The following is a 20,794-nucleotide window of genomic DNA, read 5'->3' on the forward strand; positions in this document are numbered from 1 at the left end:
CAGGGGACTTCAGAATCCAACACAGAAGTCCTATTATATAGTTTAGCAGTTATGAGCTGTTTACAAGGTCGATCTGGTGGATCCCCGTAAAAGAAGTCTAGCACATTTGTCATTGGTTCCATTTGTATGACTGCTTGGAGTTTGGCAGCCTCTGGGCCAGAATAAATAAAACTTTTTAACAAATTAGAGTATGCATAATCTAAGCATGAGCACATTAGAATGAAAGGGACACTTAGAAAGTCACACTTAGAAATTGAAATAGTGATTGAACCTGCTGGTCTTAGACTCTTATGGATAGAGGTTATTAAATACTTTCTCACAAAACTCTCTAGTTTTAGCTCTAAGATAAGAGACAATTTGAAGAATAAATTTTGCTAATAAAAACACTAGCTGAGCTCATATAGATTTTACCGTAGTTTTTTCCTAATGATCCATTACTGTGGTCAGCTACTGGTAGAGCTGGAAACTGCCAGAGGGGTCAGTGACTAAAGCCCCCCTACCTTTTTTTCCTCATGGAGTGTATTGGTACATTCTAGGTATACAGTACAGTTACATTCATCATTGGGATCTTGTACCTTTACGTGACAGGTCTTGGTTCTCATTTTTTCCCATTGTCCCTGCCCTCCCTTCACCCTCTTCTTTCCCCCCTCTTTAGAAACACTTCATTTCCATTTTTTCATTTTCTCATGGAGCCCCTTTTTATATCTAGCTTTATTATGATGGCATTATTTTATACCTCTTTTGGTTATTCTTTTCTACTGGGTGTTTAAGACCAAGTTAAAGTGAGACTTCTGTCAATAAACATGAATCTCTTGCTGTCTATAAAGATCAGTTAAGTCTCTTCAGGCAGTATTTTGGAACCATGCGTAGAGCCTCTTAGCTCCTCTGTCAGTGTCAGCCATCAGGATGGGTCACAGCCTTGCTTGACCATGTTGCTTTCAGTGAAAGCATGGGAGACTTTTCCCTCATAGTGACCCTCCTTTGGCACACAGTATTATTTGTGCTCTGGCATCCAGCAGTCTCCCTGCTCAGGAGGCTGAGTGACTTACCAAAGATGTAGGATCCTGTAGGAAAGGTTCCTTAAGTCCTGAGTCTTGTAGACCTTGAGGGGCCAGGGCCCAAATATTGGCTGTCCTCATAGCCCAGCTGCCTTTTCAGTTTTTGGTCTCCAAACTTTAGTTGTTGAACACCCAGAAGAGAAGATCAGTGACAGTAGTGTAGTAGGAACAGTGAGCTTAATTATTATAATTTTGTTTGGACGTTAAGCACTTTGAAATATAAAGCATAGTTAGGGGGCTGTTATTTCTCATCAACCATGGTTGTTTTAGTAGTTTAATCCCTGCAGAATGTTAATTGACAACAGTTATATATTACAGAAACTTAAGATCAAGAGCCACATGGGCCAGGGGATTTAGCTCAGTGGTACTGCTGCCTGCCTCACAAGCACAAGGCCCAGAGTTGAGTGCCCCCTGTACCAAAATTAAAATAAGAAAGAGAGAGAGAGAGAGAGAGAGAGAGAGAGCCACATGTAGTATTTTAGCATGAAGTCATGATACATTTTCTTTTTAACAATGTCCATCTTAGTATGGAATAATCTTTCAAACAACTCCATCTTATCATAAGACATTAAATGACATAATGAAAACTCCATTAATTTGACTTAATTTGTGCACAAAAAGAGGGGGGTGAGAATTTCTTTTCTTTAGAGTTTGCATATTAATAATGAACCCGACCACAGCTATATTTTTCTGTCGTATGCAGAATTGTGTTTCTTTACATCAGTGAGTTACTAGAAGGAAAAGAAATGTCCCAGTTTTAAATCGAGGTAAAATTTAAGTTTTCATTAATAATAAGAAAATTCACTTTCCAGTATATAGTTTGAAATAAACATAATGCCCAGAAGCATCATGGTGATTTTTCCCCCATTAAAAATGAGTAGCCGTTTTTGAAAAACAAGTTTAAGGAAAATTAGAATCAATAATTGTGGTGAGAACACGGAGCCAGCAAATATGCTTAAATGAAACCGTCTGATGCAATACTTTCTTTAAAAAAATACAATTAGGCCTTTGTATTTTTTTTTAACAAAACCTCATGTTTTACAACATCACTGGTTCTGTAATAAAATCTATTTAAAACAGAAAGACATGGTCAGCTTTATTAAGTTAGGTTTTCTGAAAATGTTATAATTTCCTCAAGTCTATGAATAGTTGAAGCAAATTAAATAAAGCTAGTTTTATAACTATTTTTATACATTCCTGTAGAGTTCTAATTGTCTCATATATTTTCCTCAAAAGTCTAATATGTTACCTCTTAAATCTGAAAAAATAAAAACAGAAAAGGAGATCAAGTAAGTTTATTAAAAGAACACTCCTATTTGGTACCCTGATTTAGTACCTGCCCCCATTTCCATATGAGAATAGCACCCATAATATCAGGAAACGAGGAAGGACTTTAAGCGACTTGCCTCAGGCCTAATGCTAAGATTAAAAATCCGGAGTTTTTGATTATACACATATATCCATTTAGCCAAATGATTGGTTTTTCTTGACTTTCAAATACCTCCAAAATATTACTTTAAATGTAAAGCAGTAAATATGCTTCTTTTACCATTTTTAAAGGCTTGCACACAAATGGATATAATAAAAACAATCATGTTGTTCCATGTGAATGCCATTTATATTTTTTTCTGATAATGAGTAGACCATTTGAACCAAGGTGAGTACATTAAAAGCTCTAATAAAGAAGAGAATAGATTTCTAAACAGAATAATGGACTGTTAAGTGAATATACAATAAAGACCATCTACAGATGTGGTCACTAGAAAATTAGTTTTGTGTAACTTACCAATACACATGCCCCCCAGATGTTATCTGTTACATGAAAATTAAGTTAGTTATATTCTAGGTTACGTGCATGTTGTGTCAGTGTTATTTAAGATCGTTTACAATCCGCACTTTCCTTTAATTATGTTATGGCATTTAAGGCATACATATCATGTAAGTGGCTTTTTGGCATGATTTAATACTTCTAAGTACAAAATTTCAGCATCAAAAATTATGAAGAATGCAAGATCTTATAAGCCAAGTGAAATCACTTGAAATCTTTAAAAAAATTTGTATACTTAATATAAATTGGACATCTACCATGGGAATAAATGCTGAGAATTTTGACCTCTTCTGGAACTAAGTCTAGGGTCATTTCGGGTCTAAACACATGCTTATGGGAATTATGCTCTCTTCTAGATCTTAGTGTGTTGGAGAAGTAATGTAAAGATTTTATCTCATCATTGTACTACTTTGCACATTCTTTTTCTTCTTTCTGTGTTAACATTATTGATAGTATTAACTCATATGCATTATTTTTCTCTAGGAATTGTTTTTTGGAGAAAATGTAGGTGATTTGTGAGTAATGTTACACCATTAAAATATTTAATTGAGGCAGTAATTGTTAAATTATTAAAATGTATTATTAAATTATTAAAATGCCATTGAAATTACAACTTTCTACTAATATGAATGGCAGAAAGCAAGATAAATCTGTTCAGTCCTTTTGGAGCCACAGGCATACAGACAAAAAAGTGGGTTTGCTTTGAAAAGACATTTGTTTGGAATTGTCAAAGGATGACTTCATATGTAAATCAGAACTTACTAAAATATGTCAAAGTTTCAAAAAGCAAACTTTATTGCCAACTTTCCCTACTATTAACCGAAAGAAAGAGGCACAAAAATTCGTGTAATGTTTTAACTATTTTCCCCCCTTGAAGAAAGACTTTACTCATTTGCAAGTCTAATTATGAAGTACTCTGTGTGGTTCTAGAAATTTTTAACAAAAATTGTAACTCATTGCCCACAATATGCTGCACATAAAGTAATGACATATGAATGCCACCTGCAAGATGTAATAAACTGGACTAATGTCATACTGAGGCCATAAATTTAAAATGAAATGAAAGGAAATTCAAAAGCTAGGAAAGATTATCAGAGAAACTAATTAATCCACTTCTAAACTATTTTTCTTTTGTGTTAAGGCCATTACAAATGTCTTAATATACTCTGTAAATGTAGAATGTCAATTCTGCTACGAGAGTCCTCCTCCTTTGCATTTTTGACTTGGAAATAAATTTGCAAATGCAGCACATTAATTTTCTTTCCTATGCTTAATATGCAGTATTTACATTTTGAAAAGGTTCAAAATGTTGCCAGGCTTCTGCAGGGTATGAATAGACATCTAATAGCAACTTCTATTTTTATCCACAGCACACTGATAGTTTGAACATTTATAACTTAATAGGGCTTTGAGACCATCAAATCCACACATGCTAATCACCTAAACAGTGAACAGTAACACAACACAAGTCAGAACAGGAAATGAAGACTACCCGTTCCAGCCGAGGCTGCGAGGAGGAATTTAAGCTGGCAGGCTGCAGTAAACCCATTTACAATCTGGCTAGAAACCTCCAGTTAACACCTTGTGCCCATTTTCATTTATATAACTTGATTTGATCTTGTTTAACTTGGGCTTAAAATAATTTTTTTAAAAGTTGGGTAATTAAAGAAATCGATTTGAGAGCAGTTTAGATATTTTTATTTCTAAATGTACTTCTGTTTAAGGCCAATACTACAGTTGGAAAAGAAATCGGAGTACTCCTATCGTAATGACCTTAGACAATGAAATCCTCTCTAATGAACCGGAAAAGGTCTACCTTCCTGTAGTGTAAATGCAATTTAAAAGGAAAAGATGTTTTGATCTGGCTCTCGTGCAAACATTTCCTGAGAGATATTACTATTCTTCATGTACCCAGATATTTTCTACAGATGCAATAATCTGAAAGATAGATCACTGAATTACAGGCTTTAGCTTTGGCTGTATTCCTAATTGTGTGATGCTAAGAAAATCCCTAGGCCTCAGTTTATTTATCTGTAAAAGGAGAATAATGATAATTGCTACTGGCTACTTCATCGAATTGTTTTAAGCACAAATTAGATAATGTGGAAGAAAATGCTGGGAGTTCTTCAAAGAGAAGGTATTATTAAACCTCAAGGTGTATTATTATTATTATTTATAATTACTGTTATTATTGAAAGGATCATCTTCTTGATGATATCATTTTCAGATGTTTGACAGACTGAAGTAGCCGTGTCTGTGGACTGGTCTGTGCTATTTGTGTATATGTTTCTTAGCATTGCTCAGGCAGCCCAATTAACTCAGAATTGGTGAGGACATGCCGTCTCTGTTTCCATACAGTGGCAGTCTTTCAAATATCAAATGTATATTCAGGGCTATCTTTTCTGAGGACTTCCTTGGACTCACGTATGTTCTCCTTGAAAGCCAGATAGCACAACATAATTAGGTAGTTATGAGGCATAGTCAGAACTCATGCAAATCACCTATCAGGAAAGAAGAGTGTTTACATCTAACTTTCCAAATAAGAAAATCTGCCTCTCCCTTCCCCACCCAATCACTTTCATTATCTTTTGTTTTTCAGCATCAAATGTGGCCTGTGGTTCCTAGATTGAATTCACTTCACAAAGATTCCCTGTAACAAATGTTGCCAAAAGTTAAGAGGTGAGTAGTACAGGGAAAACTTCAAACTTGTGTGTGTGTGTGTGTGTGTGTGTGTGTATGTGTGTGAAAATGAAATATCTGAGCTCTATTTTATTTCATGAAAAAAATAAAACAAATCCTTGGAATTAAATAAAATAACAACAAAAGTTATCACATGTGTATCATTATCTTTAAAGCAGTTAGTTACTCAGAGTACAAAACAAACCAAAAAGATTCTTACAAAAAAGAAACCAATAAGAACATAAATTTTTCTTTCCACAGAACTAAGATAAACTACTAGTGTACATGAAACCAATTAGCATGTATAGCATGCTGAAAAAAATTTAAAACAATGTAATTTGTAATTTAGAGAATTTTGAACTTCTCCCTAGGTCCTATTTATTTGTCTTCTACTTTGTTTTTTATTTGTGTTTCTCATATAAGCTCTTGAAAGGAGTAAATTTAGCATTATATTATTGGTTTTTAGATTGACCTTGTCTGGCAACTTCTTCAGGGTGAGAGTCAGAATGCATGGTTCCTTTGCAAATAGCTGGAAAATATCTAATGCTTTTCAAAAATATCTTTTAGAGGCCATTTTGGAAAATGTTTGTTTAGCCTCCTAGATGATGCTCCCAAAGGCATAACCTTGAAGTATAGTATTTCAAACAACTGTAGTCATACATAAATTTTTGCTTGGCTTCATGTAGGATGTAGGATTTGAGGGTTTTAATATTTTAAATTGAAGAAGTACTCCAAATGATCTCTTTTCTGAGGATTTGAAATTAAATATCAGCATCAATCAATTAGAATAATAAAGATGAAGTTATGCAATTACCCTTGTGGAGAGAGTCTGTTTTCAATTACCAAATATAAATTTATAAATTTTACTTTACCTAGGCTGCATTCCCACTGTAGTTTATGATAGCTTATGTGCAGATGAAGCTATTTTCTGGCTTTCATATTTGAGAACACTGTTTTTGAGCAAGTACCTGTAATTTGCAGAAATTATATGAGATAATAAATTATAATGGTTTGAACAGAAACTACGATGGAAGAATGCTGCGTTCTTGGTTCTAGTCTTTCTTTTTTTTTTTTTTCATGGACTTTCTGTTATTTTGACAGTTTAAACTACCTGAATAAAAAGATGCTGAAACTATTTGGATAAAGCTATATATGTAATTTATTTAACTTCAAAGCACACTGATTGAACTTCACTTCAGTCCTGAAGTCATTGGTTTAAAGTGGAAAAACATTCCTCAGACTATATTGTAAAGAATTGCATTTAGAAATATGAAGGTTTTTTTTTTTTGGCCAAGTTAAAATGTTTATAAAATGCTATAAAATCTTTAGAGAAGTCAATGCAATTATTCCTGACCTCTTGGACCTAAGATGTCTATTTTCAGTAATCTGACATTAAAAAATGTGCTGACAAATATAGATTTTAAAAAACAACACAGGAAGTTGTAAATCAGTTGGTAACCCTTAGTATCAAGGAAGTAAGAGACCACGAACATGTAGTCATTTACTTTAGTCAACCTCAACCCCGATTTTTAACTAAAGAAGATTTACAGAAGTCATGATGTTTACATTTTGAATATTTAATTCAAGGTTTGTGTGTTTCTTTTTTCTCCACTAGAGTCATAAATTATTATTAAGAGAGAGACATCTTGTCACAGTTACAAATATTTTCCTCTCTGCTTAGCTCCCTCTGGACCCTACCTTTTTTTTTAATCTCCAGTAACTGATTTTTTTAACTGTATTAAGGACTCTTCTCTGGTCAGCAAGGAAGAGTCTTCTTGCTTTGCAGGAAACTACTGCCAGTTGCTCTCATGCACTTGCCATTCTATAAACAGTGCCTTTTCCAAGAAGAATCTAAGCCCTTCCTCTTATGAAGGGTAGGCCTTTATTCTATGTGTGAGTGATGTCATTTCAGTGACAATGAAGAGTTATTGATTTCCTTATAAAGAAAAGGACTAGGTACTTTAAAGTTCTGAAGCTTTTCCTGGAATCTGAAATCTTAGAAATTAACTATCAAACTGATTTTGTGGATAAGGGTGTATATAGCAATAGATGTTTTCAAAACAGATCTTTCACCTATAATCTGCAAGTCATGCTAATTCAGTTAAAAAAATAAACAAAGAAACAAAACAGTGTCTCTGAAACATGTAGGAGTATCTTTATTCCAGATCTGATGTTTGAGAAGTCTAGATTTTTTTCATTAAATATGTACTCCTAGTACTGGATTTGGTCTGTTACATGGTGGAGTAGGTCAGAGGGTGGTTTCTTTGTTTGTAAAATTAAGGAGCTGGTTTAGGTCATCTCTGGTTTAGTTACAGATGTTACATCCTATGTTACCAAATATCAAGTGGCTTTTTCTTTATTTATACAAGACCCAAAGCCTCCAGCCTGTGTAGATCCCTAGATTTAGTTTTTTTCAGTCATGATGAGGAAGAATATTTGGATTACACACTCAGTGCTTACTGGAATCTTAGACAGGCTGAAGCTTGTCCATCTATTTCTCCTTAATTATCTTCTGAAACCTACTTCTCCTCCCCTCTTCCTTATCTTTCAATGGCATCTCCAGCTTCTCAGTAACCAGACTCAAAGTCTTGTAGTTATCTTCAGTTATTCCCTCTGTCTTGTTTCTAACATTAAATGAACCACAAAACTCTTCCCCTTGGGGACACCTCCATAGTCTCTGACACACCCGAGCCCTTATTTTCCATGACAATGCCCATCTTACATTCATCAAATCCACCTCCTTGCCCTCACAAATCTTCAGCTCTTGCTATAATGGACTACTCATTCTTTGCCACCATGCATCATGGCTGGAATGCATGCCTGGATAGTTTGTGCCTCTGAAACATTTGTTAGATGATTAAAAAACAAAACAAACAAAACACCAAAAGAAAGCAGCATGGCTGAAGCTACTTTTCCAGCTCCATCTTGTGTGGGTTGCTCCCTCTGCTGGGCAGACTTTTGTTTCCCTCATCCTTGCCAGTCAATGTTCCATCTGGTCTCTTAGGTCAGCCCATGCACCTTACTCAAGTTGGGCTTGTCTTCCTTGGGCTCCGGGAGTATTTCACATGTTCCTCTTACACAATGCTCATCACACTGACCTGCAGCTGCAGCCACGTGTAAGTGGTTATTTCTCATTATTTTGTGGAAGCAACTTGAGGGCAGGGAGCCTTGTGAGGGCCGAGAGCTTGGGTCCTTGACCATAGAAGGCCTTCATCATATGTTGCACATGCCACCCAGGGCTGCCTAGTTTGTTTGATCAGCTATAATTCTGTTTAGAAAGTGTGTCACGAAATGTGATTCCACCTGTGAGCCACCCTGGGGGCTGTGCCTTTGCATCAGTGCAGTGCCTGTCTTTCTTCCTTATCAGTGGTGTCCTGGAGTATTTGATTAACATGGTGCCAAACAACCTGAAAGATTTTCACTGATTTGATTACACTGCTAGTTGTTTTTAACTGATAATGAAACTGAGGTATAAACTGACTGCTGCTTGTTTTATAGACACAGTGTAGCTTCAAACTATGAAGAATCCTCCAGAGATACCTAACTCCTGATGAAACTAACATCAAAAGATCTCTCTGAGGGCTGCTGAGACGCCCTACTCTAGAGGCCACAATTCACAGATTTCCAACTCACATTTTCCTAACTGGCCTGACTCCCAATACATAGCTCACTGGAGCTATGCAACGGGGAGGCCGTGAAGGCAATGCTGGCCACCATCTGAGAAAATAAATGGCATTGATGAGAAAAAGCAGTAGCTCTCATTTGTTGAGAACTTACTTTGGGATTGGCGTTGGGCTGGTTGGAAAACACATTATCAGTATTAGGTTGTTCAAGTCATACTACATACTGAGAAGAGATTTTATTATCTTCATTTTTTTGTTTGTTTGTTTTTTTGAGATGGAGAATGTAGAGCTCAAAGATTTTAAGCAACTCAGCCAAGATCAGATGACCAGAGAATGATGAGTTCTGGCCAGAACTCAAATGCAGATCTATTTGACTCCAAAACTCACATATCTAATCCTTAGTAACAACTGGAATTCTGCCAGTTCTTTATGGATTCCCCAAAATATTTACAGGTGAAGAAATAGGAGGTTCAAAAATTAACTTAGTATATACCTATTAGGGATATGAAAACGAGTTCAGTAGTAATTCCAGAACTAGAATTTTCCCCTCAGAGCACAGGACTACAATGCATTTTTCCAAAAACAAGTCAGTGAAAGGAAGGCACGGAGGATTGAATTTTTAAAAAACATTATAAGATATAAAAAGCATTGAGTTTGTAAGGAAATGTGAGAACATACTTAATTCATGTGTAAACTAAAAAGCTTAGGAGCATCAGATTGCTTTGGTGCCTATTCCTACTCAAATAGCAATTTATCCTATTTGTTGTAATTGTAATTACTGTTTTCACTGGAATCACAATTTTCTCTAGGAAGAAGCATGCAGAAAAGCAACCAATATTGTAGGGAGTTAAAAAAAATACATTGAGAAATGGGTATGGTTGTGTGAACAAATCTCTTCTACCATGTGCTATAATGTGCTTTAAATCCATTTCCATATTTTTAATTAACACTTAGTTCCAAAAAAATTTCTCGAGGCCATTTAAATCACAAATTGAGGAAAAAGCAAATTTACTTTATCAGAAAATTGACTATGAACTATTTTGGTGGCTTTCATTATTTTTACATAGTAATAATTAAAATTAAATATAGTCTGATTACTCAGGACAGAAGACGACAGTGAAATAATTTTCATGACTGATACAATTTTGAAGTCAAACCTGTGTGAATAAGATATTAGTTCTGTTGTGGACGAGTTCCATTGTCCAACCTGCAGTTCTTAATTCCTGATCAGATCCATCCATTTCATGAAAGGAATTATACAGCTGTACCAACCCACTTTCATAGCAGATACCTGATTGCTCAATGGCTTTGTTTTAATGGCTGTTCCATGGGGACTGAGTTGTTACTTCTGCGCTGTGGGTTTTAGGCACCTATTTTGTTGGTTTGAATCATTGATTCCTTTGAGGAAGACAGAATATTACCCTATTGAATAAATATTATTTTAAAACTCTTGCACCAAAAGCCCTAGTCATCTGCCACACCATCATTGCCAAACACCATCATTGTCGCAAGTTTCAGAAGTGTAACTACATCTCTCTGAGGTGCTTGTTCATCCTTGGTTCCCTGATGGAAGGTACCGTTTCCTCACCTAGAAACAGTGGATAAAAATGGCTAGCCATCTTGTGGGTTTTTAGGGGGATTAGATCCATATATGAAAAGCACATATATAGTACCTGGCATATACAAAAAACTTAAATGTATGAGGGTTTTTTTGTTTTTTTTCGTGGTGGTAAGGTTTCTTTATCATATTTATGCCGTTAACCATGTTGAACCAAGCTGAAAAAAGAATCTTAATCTGTTTCATCCCTCAAATCAAATGCCTAGCAAGAGACTAATATCACTGCTTTCCCCCTTTGATATATTGTCTCCTGATGCACAAGGTACCAAATTTGAGGATTGTTTTCCCCCCAACTTTTTTCGCTTCCCCAATGTAACCTTTATATCTCAGGCTGCTCATCATTGCTGCACTTGGAGTTTTTCATATTCCTTTTCTTTTTATGATTAGATTCTTCCAAAGGGTGTCCATGCTAGATGGAATTATACAAAGTGAATAGATGGTGGCAGTAAGACTGAACTTTCAGGATGAGTGTAGCCTGCTCCCTGATGGTGGAATTATTCAGGCCAGGAAAACCCTTGAAGGGTCGTTCTGGTTTTCACACTTGTATGAACACAACCTTGGTATGAGGGGTTGTTAATGAAGCCAGCCATCCTGGGCCAGCATGTTAATTTACTTGATTCGAGGAACTTCCTGGTACTGCATAAATGAACTCTCTATAGTGGGGTACCTGTATTTAGATAAGAAAGTCAGAAAACAGCGCCTTCTGTAATACAGTGCTTCAACAGATTGTAATATCAATCCACTGTAGCACAGATAACATTTAAGTAATCAAAAACTACCAGAACAATAAGCTACTGTTTTAAAATTCTCTTGCTAGAGATAAGACACCAGGGCTACAAACATTCAAATAATAAATGTGCATTGCAAAACTGAACTATAGCATTAATTGGGTTAATCTAATTACACAATGTGCAATTAAGCCTTAACATATTTCAGATTTCTAGAATCATTGGAAACATCAGCCATCTGATTATCATTGTTGCCCCAGGAGGAGATGAAGCCTTTACTTTTGAAAGCTCTGGTGTACAAGGCATGTTTTGCAGAACAGATAGACAATCAACATGTTATGAAAAGACACATTTTTATCTCTTTAGCTTCTCTTTGTATTAGAAGCTTTTCATTCTCATTCTGTACAACAACAATGTGTAAATACTAAGAAATGACTGAGAAGATAATATTATTATACTAATTCTTTATTCTAAACAACATCAATTTCTTTATGGCTCATTTTGTTGTAGTTGCTATATTTATTCACTTATTGGTAAATAATTGTATTTTGGTTTTAGATAGAGAATATAATATTGTAACTGATGTTTTCTTTTATCAGATTGATTTTTCTATTGGTAAATCATAAAATACTTCATTATTTTAACAGGAAATTTTTCAAAGTGTTTGCTGTTGTATCTCACTAGCATCTGTCAGATTTAATCACCTACAGAACTACCTTATAAAGATTACCTTATCAGAAAAAGTGCCATCTTGTGAGCTTAGGTGTGAGAATTGCAAAATAAAGCTGAGCTACACTAACAACTGCTGTGCTAATTTATTGTAAATTATATTTTTTGTTTGCAGAGATAAGACATGAGAAGTGTTTCTATTTAAATTCATTTCCTATTATTTCAACATAAATTCCAAACAGCTTGACAAAAAAGTGAGAACACAGAATATTCTTTAAATAGGTTCTAGTGAAAGTGAAATTTATTTTCTAAACTATTGGTACCAGTCATATCATACTGTTCTAGGTGCAGAATAATATAGCATAATTAAGACAAAATATAGATGCTAAGAATGCTAGATGGAAATTTCTGATTGTCATGTAGTGAATGCTGATTTATAGGATATGAACTGGAAATAATTGCATAGCAAGCTGGTCTACAACAAAGCTTTAATTCACTGGGCTGACACTGTAAACTCATAATCTGTCTACCTAGCACCAGTCATGATAGATTACAGCCGTTCAGAGCACATAAAGCATGTCCTTTTCATGAACATTCTGGGAACTGTAGTTCAAATGACCCCAGTAAAAACAACTGCAGTGGTTTTAGCCAAGCTGGTTCTCTAAGAAATGTAAAAATCATGAGTCATTATATTATTAAAATTCAGAACTAGGTGGCAATGAATCACATGAAGTTATCACCTTTAAATCACTAAAGAGAGCATAAATTGGGTCCTATAAAGCTCCATGAGTTTCAGTGCATTTTTAACAAGATGAACCTCTTATATAAACAAGATTTTATTATTGTATTTATTGTTATTATTATTAAAACTAGAGTAAAATTTAGTACTCATAAAAATGAAGGGCTAATGTTGCAGGCTTGAGCCAGAAAGAGCATAGGCCTGCATTTTCCAGACTTCTTTAGGTGGCTCTGCCAATATATTTTGACCTGTTCTCATTCTTATGAGTCAATGCCAAACATGGGAATTTGTGTGGTCTTTAAAATATGCATTATTGGATAAGGTGTCTGGAAAAGGCCCTCGACTCTAACATGGTTTTTGACCTAAAGTGGGATTTGAATCCTATCTTGGAAAACCAACACAACTGTTTCATTTTCTAGGCCCCACTTTTTACAAACACTTTGGATTAAAAAGAGAGAGAAAATGAAATAACACTGAACAAAAACTAAAAAAATATTTTCTTAGACTCTCTGAAAGTAAACTTTATATAGTATCAGACACATATTTTGTCTTTTGTGTAAGACTTAGTTTTTGGTGCAATTCAATTAATCTAAGTATCCTTCATTTGCTGGACACATCCTAAGCACAATTTTTCTCCTTACGGGGGGATGACAGTCTGGAGGTGGGGAGCTCAATTTTCCTATAAGCAATTAAAACACTGTGAAAATGTCCACACTTGAGCTAGGGTAAAGGACTGTTGCACTTGCCCACTTTCATTTAGCTGACAACTGAATAGAGTCCTGTAGCAGTCAGGGGTCAGCCTGACAAAGAGAGCAGTGAGGGCGGAAGGGTGTGGTGGGGTATGTGGGTGGACTCCATTGTCGTCTAGCTGCTCCTCCACTAATTACCCAGAACCAGAGAAGAAGTGGCACTGAAGAACTTGGAATACAAAAGCATCTCAGAATAAATTAGGCTCTTGGAAAATTTAAGCATTATTTGTTTATTTCTGATAAATATTACTTTGGTTATAAAGAACAGAAGAAATATTGTTGGCTAATGCTTAGTTTTACTTAAAATATTTATAGTTTAAAGGATACACATAGACCTCTGGTGATAGATTATGAAAAACATATTTGATAGAGAAATAAAAAAAATCTAAATACTAATAACAACTGATATTTATACAGTCCTTTTCTCCCAAAGCTCTTGACAAATGTTATGGACTGTGTATACACAGGAGTAGCACTGAAATGTAGCTTTCAAAGAACTAGCTATTAACCCAAGGAAAGAGTAGCAAATGGATGATCAACTAAAATATAGATCTGCAGAACATAGGTATACATTTGGCAATGAAAATACACCACTTCACTTCTCTCTCAACATGTTTTTCATGTTTTATTGAATTACAAGTCTTATTTACCTGTAGTCTTTTACTAAGACTCCCACCGTGTTTGTATTTTTTTTTTTCCTGAGAAGGGGCTTGAGGTGGTTTAATGGTTGCCATGGGGCAGTAAGTAACAGGGTTGACATCACTTCCTTTCTGCAGATAGTAGCTCTCGCTCTTTAGTGCCTCCTGGCTCGAGGAAGGCTGGTGTGTCAGTGCAACAGGGTGTGTCATCTACTGCACCTGGATTTCTCTGGGACCAAGAATGTTCTTAGTTATCTGAGAAACACCATCTGTCTCCAGTTAGTTTCATTTATGAAATATTTGATCAAATGAGTTGTTGCTGGGCTGCTTGATGGCACTAATTAAAAGGAGAATGCTTGTGATACTTGTTTGGGAAAGTGTAAATTACACAGCAAGAATCATTTTTAAACATTAGAAATATAAAATGCTTAATGTATACACTTTGGGCCCTTACTGTAAAATGCTAATTATTTTAATGCATTATCAAAGCATGACTGGCAATGAAAGAAAATATAAATTAAGGCTTTTAAGATTTCCTGTAATAATGTTAAAATTTGGACATTTTAACCCAGGACTTATTTGAAATAACTTGCTTTAAATTTTAACATTCATCTTGCCCTGCTCTATAAATTTTCTATCTCTTCAAAACTTAAGCTAAACTCTTAGCAGTTCCTTACAGCTTTCATAATTTTTTTTCAGAAAACAAGAGATCTATATTGAAAAACTCTAATATATGCCATCATTTTCAGCATACATTTACTGAGCATGAACTACAAGACAAATTTGTCCTAGGTTGTTGGGGATCCACAGAGAAACAGCCCACAAGCCCGGCTTTCAGTTTTGCAGTCTAATGTGTGGGTGGGGGCTTGGCAAAGTGACATAAGCAAACTTCAGAGTCAAATAATTATTAGAAATATCTGTATATCCTAAAAATACAGAAAAAGCAAAGCCCACTCATTCTGATGTGAGGGTTGAAATCAAGTGTTTGGGCAAAGGTGAAAGGGGAGAAAATGCTGGCACTGAAACTTGAAAGAGTTAATATGCAGATGGTGTTGGAAAGGGAGAAAACATCCCTGAAAGACAGACAGAGAAAGGAAGGAGCATGTACAAAAGAAGAGAGAAGAAGATTCTAGAACAGAAGATGCATACTGCATTGGTGAATGGCCACGGTCAAAGAGGCCTGCATACAGTTCTAGCTTTGGTACTTAATGACTACATGATCTCTTGGTACTTTATTTAATCTCCTATAAGTTTTAGGGTTTCCATCTCCTAAATGGGCTAAATGACTGGACAATTGATAATAATCTAATCAGCCAATTTTCTTGGGAACATATACTGGAAATTAAAATGGAAATAAAGATTATAACATTGAACAACAGGATGGAGTCTGATTGAGGAGTGCTGATGTTTGAAAGTATTATCAATATTTAAAATTTCAAATGATTTACAGAGTAAATCATATCTAGAAGTAAGTGTACAATTGTGTTTTTCTAGAGCTATATTGAAAAGATAGAAGAAAAAAATGAAAGTAAATCAAGGGACTTATTTCTTATATGTCCAAATAGTGTCTAGCAATTTTAAAAAACAAGTTTAGCAAAAGTTAGAACAATGTATTACCCTCATCATTTGCTGAGAGGAAGCCTGCTTGATTAATGTAATTAAAGGGTTGCTTGTAACTCAAGACTCAATTAAAAAAATAAATTTGGCCTTATTACTTTACTTCCAACTGGTGGTTTTCCTAGTGTGATTTTTGAGCTAAAATCTGCGGCTGCTTTGTTCATGACACATGAATTGTTTTAGCACATCCTTTCTCCTGCTGTGCATATGATTAAGAAAGCAGAGGTTAAATAGTGCAGTAAAGAATTGGGTAAATTCATTCTATTTTTGCTCGCGGTGTCATTTAGTCTCCCCTCCCCCCCTTTCAGGACTGGAGGCGCTCAGGAACCTAGGAAAGTCTTCTGAAATTATTTAAAATATGGTTTTATGCTGAAAATATGACCTCTCTTTTAATATTTTCTAGTTACACCGATTTTTGTGATATCTGTGTTGCAGGTGTTGTGTCCACAGCGCTGGCAAGAAAACCAAATGTAGTACATCCTACTATTATTGGGTGCTAATGTATGCTGGATACTGTAACACAATTTTGTGTACTCTATTTTTTTTAACTTGTAATCCTATGAGTATAATCATTCTCATTTTTAGAAAAGGGATAAGAGGCTCTGCAGTGTTATGCTAATGTTTCAAGGACTTTCAGTTAGCAGATGACAGAACCAAGGGGCTAACTCTGGTCTATCTTATTCCAGTCTCAGTTCTTATACACTGGATTTGTGTGTGTGTGTGTGTGTGTGTGTGTGTGTGTGAGTGTGTGTGTGTGCGCGCGCATGCGCGCGCATGTGTGTGGTTTAATTCAAGAGATCTGAATCTAGTTTTGGTAAAAAATCATACATTTATGATTAAATTTAATTGACTAGAAATCTTCTGCAATGCTGTCTTGCAGTTTACAGTCCAATGTGGGTGAGACTACAGTGCTGAATATCAAATGAGAAGCAGCACAGGGGCAGCATGTACAGTGGGGAACACATGACAAATGTGACATGTTCTAAGCAAAAGAACTCTTTGTTTTCTTGAATCTGTTCCTTCCCCACTCTTCTGAGTAATAATGGTGTTAATATCCACTACGTGGTCAAACTAAACTTTGGGAGGTATCCTTGATTCTTCTTTTTCCTTCATTTTTAGCATTAATTCCTAAGGAACTTTTGCCCAGTCTGCTCTGAAATGCATCTGAAATTGAATTCTCATGGTCTTCTCTGCCACCATCCCATCCAAGTACAAGAACACCCAGATCACGGCCATCGCCTTCCACCTCCCTGCTTCCTCCAATCTATCTAAAGCCATGTAAATACAACAGCCAGAGTGAGGATTTTATGAGGCCTAAAGCTAAATCATGATACAAAATTAGGTGTAAAAGTGAATATATGGTTCACAAAAGTGAGCACATAATAAAAGAATCAACAATAAATTACATTGATTAGAAAGCTGAATTCTACAAGTAGTACAAAATTAAGAATTAAATTAAAAATTGACAGGCTAGTTTATGTCTAGGACACATTTTAACCTATTTTTGGACTTCATACTCAGGAATTCAGATACAATAGTGTTGTAATATTACTTTCTAGTGAAAACAATAGGACTATTCCGTCTTTCTTCTAGTTTAGTTAATGGAAATGCTTTTTATTATTAATTATTTAGGAAAGTTGCAGCCTCATAACTTATCACTAATAATATCATACATATTTTAGGATTGATGTCAGATTTCAGAATACCTTTAGCACCTTCTCTGTGTTCATACATAAGCTGCAAGAGCTGTTGTTCTTTTCAGGTTCTTACTCAGGAAAGATTGTAAAACTCTTACTCCTTGACGAAATGACGGTCATTAACCAGTTTGTATTGATGCTCTTATTTTGGAGACATGTTATACATTTTTTACTCTTTTTTTTGGTACTGGAGATCAAACTTGGGTCCTTGCACTTGCAAGACTGGCAGCATATACTTTTTAATCTTAATGTATATTTGTATTTTTATTAAAACGTATGCCAGAAATTTAAATCATTTTTCCAATGTCATATGATTTTTCTCTATTAATTGGATCATCAACCAATTTTAGCAGCCTACTCATTGTTTCTTTTTAAAATGTACCTTTTATTGAATCAATACTTTTATTATGATCTGAATTTTTCTTTTCTTTTTGGTACCAGGGATCGAACTTGGGAGCTTGCACTTGCAAGGCAGGCAGCGGAACTGCTGAGCTAAATCCCTGGCCCTATATTATGATCTGAATTTTGAAGTGTCAATTTACTTCTTGTTCTCACAATAATTTATTGATTTCAAAGCTTAGTTATATTGCTCTTGTTTCATCTTCCATTATGTTTTGATTTTTCTCAATTCTTTAATAAATCAATTTTAAGATGACAAAAGAAAGTACCTTGCATATACATCCAAATCCGAAGTTGCAATTTTTTATTTGTTGAACTAAAGCATCCCAAAAGTCTGTCCAACTCGGTTAAATGGTATATTCAAAATTTATTGAATAAAATGTTTGCATTTCATTTGCACTTTGATTTTTATTCCAAGTCTTCAAAAATATATTTTAGAGTTCTTGAAATGTCATTTAACTCATGGCAAGACTTGAATAGCTTTTCACACAGCTGATGTTTAGTAGATATTTCCATAGATTAGCTTCAAATTCTATACATTTCAAACTGACTTTCTCCTCCACTACTCACACGTGTCCAGAGCCTGGCACCAGGGGACAAACTCACATTGCAATATGACCTTACATCTGGCACTTATATGATGATGTTGCAGTAGACGGTAGGAGAAACCCTCCCTGTACAAATATGGTTAGACACACACTAGAAGAGCTCCTTCCCCAGTTCAGTAAAGGACTTTTTGAACATACCGATGTCTGTTTAGCTCCATGTCGGACGTGTGTCGGAAGTTTACATGTGGTCATTCCCATATCATACTAGCCTTCATGTATTTAAGACGAAACTCATCATGACAATCCTATTATTATGAAAAATGACTTTGCTCGTTATGTTAATGGTACAATTACTCTTTTGCATACTCTTGCTTGATTCTGTGCAGATTTGGGTTCATCTTAACTGTTTAGTCTTTCATATACAAATGGTCAACTTATTTCTATGTTAAATTTCCTTTATAATGTCTATTTCTTACACCTGTCCCTTCCTATCCATTACCATTCCTACCTTCTAGCAATTTTTAATACTTTCCCTATTTTATAACTTCCTAATTAGTCTCTCTGTCCCTAATCACTTTCATTTCAAAATGTTGTGTGTAACATTGCCAAGTTACTTTGCTCAAAATACTGCTTTTATCATACCAGTCTCATGCTTAACACCTGCAAGCTAAATTGCTGTTTATGACATTTATGTGGGAATTCTTAACAAAGATAGAGTTCAAAAATGAACTTGAATTCCTGAAGAATTAAAGCTACTTTCATATCTATTAGATATTATTAATTTGGATGAATTGGTTGGAAAGCCGGCCTGAACTGGAGAGCAGTTGGAATTACAGAATATTTTCTAAATAGACTTCATTAAGTGGTAGAGATTCTCAACCCTTCAAGCAAGAGTCCCAGACAATTTCATGCTCGTGCCCAGGGTATTCACTATTTGTAATGAATTAACTTCTCTCCCATGCATCTCAAATCTTACTAGCTATGTATTCATCCTTAAGAAAATGAAGAAAATAGTTAATCATTTTTCTGTCAGACTTGGTTTCTTGCAGACCCCTGTTGCAAAAGACTGGAAGAGTAACTGAAGCTATGAATAAAATGTTGTAAGTAGAGATTCTGGATCTACGTTATGACTTAGAAAAGCAAAATGAAACAAAACAAAAACAAATATTATAAACAAATCATTATAATTAGCAATGGCCATTACCATATACATGGCAAATGCTGCCTAATTCAAACTCTGTCCAGCAAAAGTAGAAATAAATGTGTGTCAAGAGTGATGAGGTCCTGGTGTACAAATGAGTGTGCACTCATGAGTGTGTGTATGTGTGCCATACATGACATTCACATTTCCATACCCCTGAAACTAAGCAGCCTCTGTGTAATATTATCAAAATTATAAATGTCCATGTTCTTTGACAGATCAGTTTGCTATTGAGACCAGATTGATATATCTGAAATTAAGTTGAGTATGGTTATTACTTGTACACGATTTATAATAAGGTTCCAAGTGCTATAATATTTCTTATCTAAATATGTGTTACAATATTATCATTCAATAATATTACTAGTATCGACAATAAAATTATCAATTATATTATTAATAAAATTATTACAATATTATCATATTTTTTATGTTAGGGTTTTAAGATGTTTTGTGTGTATGGTCCTAGGTTTCAAACTCAGGCCCTTGAGAATGTTTGGCAAATGCTCTACCACTGGGCTATATCCCCAGGGAAAATTCATTTTTGAGAGGAGAAAATACAATATTTAGATTCTGGAGCTATCACTAAATATTTGAGAAATTAGGTGAACAGTATGTTTGCTAACAAAATAAATGATACTAGTGTATCTGAATATCAAGAAGCTGTTAAAGTGACAGAAAACCCCTAATTCCAGAAGATTTTAACAAGATTCTATTTTATTTTGCCTTCACATTAGTGGTCCTGGAGTAACTAGTAGAGAGCTGCTATTGTGGTTCTGAATTTTATCATCTTTTGGTGTCTAGGATCCTTCTCTCTTGCTCTTACTCTGCTGGATTCCACTCTCAAGATTACCATGGTCCAAAGTGGCTGTGCCACCTTGGTCTATCTTTTCCATCTTCTAGCCAGCAAAGCAGGAAGATTAAAAAGAAAAAAACAGCAACCAAACAAGAGTGTATTCTTTCCCTAAAAGGACATTTCCATCAAATTACATAGTTTAGACCA

General features: G+C 35.0%; 1 protein-coding gene across 2 annotated transcripts in view; it reads right to left on the minus strand.

The window, feature by feature from the left end:
* The window catches only part of Cabcoco1 (ciliary associated calcium binding coiled-coil 1), a 97,872-nt gene that overhangs the window by 11,307 nt on the left and 65,771 nt on the right, over positions 1-20,794 (minus strand). Inside the window, exon 6 of one of the 2 annotated variants that reach the window (XM_033766571.1) lies at positions 14,369-14,558. The exons of the other annotated variant lie outside the window; for it this stretch is intronic. Coding sequence (XP_033622462.1) covers positions 14,451-14,558 — 108 coding nt within the window. The 3' untranslated portion in view covers positions 14,369-14,450. Of the gene's footprint in view, positions 1-14,368; positions 14,559-20,794 lie in introns of those variants that run through there. 2 annotated transcript variants of the gene reach the window in all.

Source organism: Fukomys damarensis, unplaced genomic scaffold (genome assembly GCF_012274545.1).
Source record: "Fukomys damarensis isolate Sample0158 unplaced genomic scaffold, DMR_v1.0_HiC HiC_scaffold_20, whole genome shotgun sequence".
Taxonomy (NCBI): Eukaryota; Metazoa; Chordata; class Mammalia; order Rodentia; family Bathyergidae; genus Fukomys; species Fukomys damarensis.